Source organism: Sinocyclocheilus anshuiensis, unplaced genomic scaffold, assembly GCF_001515605.1.
Source record: "Sinocyclocheilus anshuiensis isolate Anshui unplaced genomic scaffold, SAMN03320099.WGS_v1.1 scaffold1360, whole genome shotgun sequence".
Lineage (NCBI taxonomy): Eukaryota > Metazoa > Chordata > Actinopteri > Cypriniformes > Cyprinidae > Sinocyclocheilus > Sinocyclocheilus anshuiensis.
This window is the reverse complement of record NW_015546110.1, coordinates 58,435-64,506: the sequence shown is the minus strand read 5'-3', so window position 1 is coordinate 64,506 and position 6,072 is coordinate 58,435. Positions and strand designations below refer to the sequence as shown.

The 6,072-nt window shown below is 37.5% G+C and overlaps 1 protein-coding gene across 1 annotated transcript in view; it reads left to right on the top strand.

The window, feature by feature from the left end:
• LOC107700649 (zona pellucida sperm-binding protein 1-like) overlaps positions 1 to 5,641 on the top strand; it is a 7,133-nt gene extending 1,492 nt beyond the window's left edge. The window contains exons 3-11 of the mRNA XM_016502383.1: positions 850 to 1,075; positions 1,299 to 1,421; positions 2,350 to 2,522; positions 2,597 to 2,694; positions 3,614 to 3,768; positions 4,693 to 4,870; positions 5,142 to 5,280; positions 5,359 to 5,433; positions 5,544 to 5,641. Of these exons, the coding sequence (XP_016357869.1) occupies positions 850 to 1,075; positions 1,299 to 1,421; positions 2,350 to 2,522; positions 2,597 to 2,694; positions 3,614 to 3,768; positions 4,693 to 4,870; positions 5,142 to 5,280; positions 5,359 to 5,433; positions 5,544 to 5,552 (1,176 nt within the window). The 3' untranslated portion in view covers positions 5,553 to 5,641. The remainder of the gene's footprint in view (positions 1 to 849; positions 1,076 to 1,298; positions 1,422 to 2,349; positions 2,523 to 2,596; positions 2,695 to 3,613; positions 3,769 to 4,692; positions 4,871 to 5,141; positions 5,281 to 5,358; positions 5,434 to 5,543) is intronic.
• The last annotated feature ends 431 nt before the right edge of the window (positions 5,642 to 6,072 follow it).

Below are 6,072 nucleotides of genomic sequence, written 5' to 3'. Positions count from 1 at the left end.
AAGTCAAGTCACCTTTATTTATATAGCGCTTTTAACAATACAGATTGTGTCAGAGCAGCTTTACAGTATTAAATAGGAAAACCGTGTTTAATAATGCAAAAGGACAACAGTAAATGCTCAATTTCAGTTAAAGTAAGTTCATCATTGGTTCGGTGATGTCATCGTCCAGTTCAGTTCAATAGTATCTGTGCAATCAAGTTAACGATTTCGATTTCTACTCCTGAATTTAACATCAAGTCAGTTATTAAAGCAACAGTCCTTTACTCACCCTTATGTCTTTTCAAACATGTACAAAAAGTCTATATACACCAAAAAAATGCTGGGTTAAATACAACCCAGTGCTGGGTAAAATATTCCAGTCAGGTGTGTTGAGGCAAGTTGGAGCTAAAATCTGCAGGACACCGGCCCTCCAGGACTGAGTTTGGACAGCCCTGGGTTAAACATTTAACCCAACCGCTGAGTCAAAAAAAAAAAGTTGCTGGTTTTATCCATATTTCACCCAGCACTGGGCTGTATTTAACCTAGCATTTTTAGAGTGTACAGTAAAAGTCAATGTTGTTTGGATCCTATTGACCATCAAAAGGGAAGATATTCTTATAGGTTTAGAATGACATGAGGATGAATTAACAATCTGTTTAACTTTATACACATTCATGGGCCTATTCCAAAATAGGTCGGTGCGTGGTATTCCAAAGAAAAATGTTTGTTTCATCCAAATGTAATGACTTGTTCCACCTCTGAGACAAATCTGCGACCTTTTTCATTTGATTTCTCAAGCCTGCTTATCTCCTTAAAGCATCTGTCCAAAAAAAACAGGTGCTCAGCTTTATGATAGTTTTGTCTTTTTAGGATGGCCATTACACTCTGAGGGTCCTCTATCCAGATGAAGCCAGACAGTTGGATATCGCTACAGTGTCTTGTGATGCAAACCAACGCCTCGCTGTTTCCCTAAAACAGCTGAGTGTGCGGTCAGATCAGATGCCAGTTTGTGCAAAACTCCCCCCGACACAACCGTCCCAGGCATCACCTGCCCTGCCTCCAGCAGGCCCTCTGCTGCTCAACAGCAAACCTGGAGGTGAACATCAGTCCCACTCACACAGCTCACTGCTGCTCTAAAAGTGCTGTGCTTCAACCCCACTGGTGAACGTGACTCATGAAAATGTATGGTTTTTAGGGAGCAGATTGTGCACAGATTGAACGTACAAATGAGACTGTATGAATTCAGACGAATTAGCCACTAATTCGCCAAAGTGTTGATGTGTCGGTCTTTCTCAAAGTAAGAGGTGATTTCTCTTAAGGCTGCAGCATCTCTGCCGATCAGAGGGTGTTGTGTGACACCTCGGATATAATGCAAGACGGCTGCCTGGCTAAAGGATGCTGTTTTGATGCAGAGACTGCAGTCTGCTATTATCCCATGGATGGTATGTCCTCATCTACTCCATCTACTTCTGAAACTGCATATTCAAGAAACTTAAGTCTATTAAGACAAGTCATTTCACATAGTGTTATAAGTACCTAAAATCTTGCAGTTTTTAGGTCGGTCCACTTAGTGCACACACACTCTTAGGGGTGTAAAATACTTGAACAAAGAACAAATCCCCCAAAATTACCCAAGTACGGTACTTGTACTTTCACTTGGTTACATTTCTGAGGAAAAAGCAGCACTTTTTATTCCTTACAAATTGAAATTGAATTCAATTCAAATACTTGTTACATTTATGCATTTTTATTTTATCTTGCATGCATTAAATGGGTAAACAGAAGCTCAAACGTATGCATCTGTTGTGTGAGAACCAATGAGCTTTGTTCATGCAACAAGCACATTTCAGCTTCAGTTATAACTTTCATTAAGTAAATATCTGGCTTCAAAAGTTTGCCATCAAATCTGAGAAAGCATATTGAGGTACCAGTGTACCTTTTCATGGATGTGATCTGTTTTACTGTAGTGCTGTCAAACGATTAATCATGATTAATTGCATTCAAAATAAAAGTTTTAGTTTGCATAATGTTTATGTACGGTGTATTTATGTATATATAAATACACACGCATGCGTGGATATATTTACGAAAAATGTTTACATATTAAATGTGTATTTATAATATTATACGAATATAAATGTACATGTAAATATTTTCAAAATATATACTATGTGTGTGAATTTATATATACATAATATATACACCGTACTCATACATATATTATGAAAATAAGTTTTTATTTTGGATGCGATTAATCGTTTGACAGCACTTATGTACTGCTTAACTTAGATTTTTTTTTTTTTTAATGTGTTTATGGTTTTAACGTGTTTTCAAATTGTTTAATTTGGCTCAACCCACTTATTTTCCCAGAATGCACTGCTGATAAGAACTTTGTCTTTGTTGTTTATAATGATTTCACACACATCTCTGTGAACCCCATGAGCCTGATGGTTGCTGGAAAGCCTGGTTGCAAGCCTGTTATCTCCAACAAAGACTTCGCCATCTTCAAGTTTTCTGTCTCTGAGTGTGAAACACGCTCTTTCGTGAGTATTTTGTGAGTCAGCTTCTTTTCTACACTGACTCGGTTCATTGAAATAAGAGGAGAGCTGCTCTACAGGTCATTGGCGAAACAATAATTTACCTGGCTGAGGTACAGACCATCATCAGAGTTCGCAACCTGAAGTACGGCATGATCTTCAGGGATAACCCAATCAGGTTTTTTAATGTTCTTTTGCTGCGTTCAATGCATGTTCCTGGTCTTATAGTGCATTTTTTATCAGTACATATGGTTCCAAGTCTTCACTGGGAAAAAAAAATACTTGACCTAACCTAACTAATAAGGCAACCTATCACACTCAACTTAAGTTAACTCAACAAGCAACCGACAACTTAAAAACTTTAGCTCATCTAATGAATAAAAGTCAATCTGTTGAATTTTCAAAGATCTGTCAGATCAACTAAAGATTATTTATCAATGCTAATCCTCTTTTACAATACTCTCTTTTAGCTGTATCATTATTTTCAAAGCCCGCTGTATAATATGGGTAGTATCTGCCTCTTAACTAAAGGCAAACATTTGTGCTGATGTATGACAAATGTATTAAGTTGCAATAAGATGCACATATAAAGTACTTCAGCACACGATTCTCAATCATAGTGAGGATCAACAAATTTTAAATTGGTAAAAATATGAACTGATCCACATGACAGCTAACTGACAGTGACCGCAGCAGCATAAATTAACTCAGTAAAATGTAAAACTTATTTTAATAATTTACCATGTTTTCAAGCTGCAATGCTGGGAACTTGTGCAATACTGTTTTAGAATATAATATTTATATTGTAATATTGCAATGTAAAATTGTTTGTTCAGATGACTCAATTTGGAAAGTTGGGAGAACATTGGTATGTTGTGAACAAATATTTGAGTATCTAAGTAAGGTAAACAACTTTTAAACTGACTTCTCCTAAAAATTCTATGTTCAGGCTACTTTTTTTTTTTTTACATTTGTTAGTAGAACTTTTCGAAAGTTGGATTTTTTTTTTTTTTTTTTTTTTCATAATCTTACAGGCTGCTGTTGTATGCTTATGTGTCTTATTTTTCTTCCTTTGTCTTTAATTCTGTGCTCCTGAGACTGATGGTCGAATGCCGCTACCGGAGGGTTGCAGCCTCTCCCATGGTTGGCGGACCAGTGCTTGCGAGTGCGGGATACATGGTTATGAGTCCCAGTCTGCCTCCATACCTGCTGTCTGAAGGACGGTTTGAAGTTCAGCTTTTAATCTCTATGGGTAAACTTCAATAGCCATGTCAAGTTGGGCCCATATTCACAAAACATTTTCTTACCAGTAAGAGTTAAATAGCAGCAAAAAATTTTAGCTAAGAGTTTTGTCTTAACCTGTTCACAAAGCTGCTGAGAAACTTTTACTAAGGAATAGAGAGAAGGCTTGAGCTCAGAGTAAGCTCAGACCTCGTTGCTATGAATGATGTCAGCATGCTTACTAGCTATGCGCACAGTGATTGGCTGAGTCAGAGATTTATTCATAGAAATATTGTGGAGCGTGATATCATATTCAAAAAGGTTTAAAAATAAAAATGTTAATAGCCTGCATTTTAAAATCTTTATATGAATGTGGCAAAGCGTCACTAATTAAACAAGTATGTGTTCCGGTAATTGACTGACAGTAATGCATGCAAACGTAAAAGAAAACCAAATTGGACACAGCTGTTACTACTTGCCCAACGGGTTAATGAAAACAAGAATATAAACAAAGGAAAATTAGGAGTTAGGGTAACCTCGAAAACCAAAGGGGGATACCTTTTTAAAAGCTCATTATCGTCAAACGTTTCTAAAATTGTTTATATTCCGAGGCAGATTTCCAGCAACAGCTGTTTTAGGATAGTTTGTGGCTTGGTCTTAGTGACTTAGGAGTCCTCTTCACTACTCCTAACCTTTCACAGATTTAGGAGCTAGTTTTAGTGCTAAAAACGCTTTGTGAAATACTTTTAGAGCAAAAATTTAGGAGTCATAAATTTAGGACTGACACGTCCATTATTTTTCAGATTTTCTCCTTCTCCTTTCTCCTACTTTTAGCCTTAAGATGTTTTGTGAATACGGGCCCTGGTCTCTCTGATTAATCAGTAGTGATGGAATATGCCATACGGTCATAGCATTTACTATTTGAGATGACCCCTTTTTTGTTTGTTTTTGGCAGATGAGACTTTCACCAAGTTTTATCCACAGTGTCATCAGCCCCTACATGTTCTTTTGGGGAAGCCTGTGTATCTGGAGTTGCGCCTGAAGTCTCGAAAACCTGCAGCGACTCTCATAGTTCACTACTGTGTGGCCTATCCACGCTCTGCTCGGAGCGCCCTGATTCTGCTGTTTGATGGGTAAGAAACCGTGCCATATTTGATTTGTATGCATTTTTATATTTTAAGCTCATTAACATTCCATAGTTACCTGTTGCACTTCAAAGCCTTTCATTTCAGTTCAGTTAATTCCGTAAAAATAGTTGATATGCATAGTCACCTTTTTTTTATAGTGCTTTATACAATACAGATCGTCAAAGCAGCTTTATAATATTAAACAGGAAAGTTAGAAGTTTTGCTCTTCTCAGATGTCTTATTCAGCATTGATTCGTGTATTACACTTATTCTGCAGATGCCCCAATCCTCTCGACTCTGGCAGCACCTCCATCCTTTATATGAAACATCTTCCTCAGAATCGGCACCAGCGTCGCTTTGAGATCAAAGCCTTTCAGTTCATGGATTTGTCCACCAGAAAATACCTGAATGAGGAGGTAACTACACAAACACATGATCAGAAGCATGATTTGGAAAGACAAGCCAGTGGTTCACGTGTTCCTCCCTGCAAACAGATTTACTTCATGTGCTCTACTGAAGTGTGCTTGCCCTCTGGGTCGCCTTGCACAGAGACCTGCTTCGATGGAAAGGTGAGTGTGTTCAGAATTTGTGTACATTCACTCAGATGTTCATGATCTATTACAGTGACTTATTTCTATTATCTGCCAGCTGATGTGATTTGTTGTCCATTTTCTTGTAGTCTCCCTGAACAAGGCCCAGGTGAACCACTGGCAATGGGAGTGTGTGTGTGGATCCTCCTGTTGTTGTTGTCTAACTTTGAATAAAATTTTATCTCCATCTTTGCACAATGTTCATTCTGACAAGCACTTAAGACTAAAGCATTTAACTGTCCAGGGATGCAGATTTATCAGGGGTGAAAAAGCTGAAAACTTCCCAGGACGGTCCTGGCACATGCTCTCAAGGAATAAATACATTTAATATCACTTTCAAAAGTATTGGAGGGGGAAAATAGCTTTATTAATACTAGGCATAACTACCTTCAAATAATCTACGTTGTTTACAAACGTGCAAACCTTAACCTCATTATTACACAAACTCCGTTATTAGTCATGAGCGGTTTCTGAGGTTTGTTTAACTTAAACACCTCTGATTGGATGTTGTGATTACAACACTGTAGTAACATGTAAATAGAAAACTTTTGACACTTTTAACAGCTTGGAACACAATGTGTGAAGTTATTTGAACCCATAAATCTATAAAACCAAAGA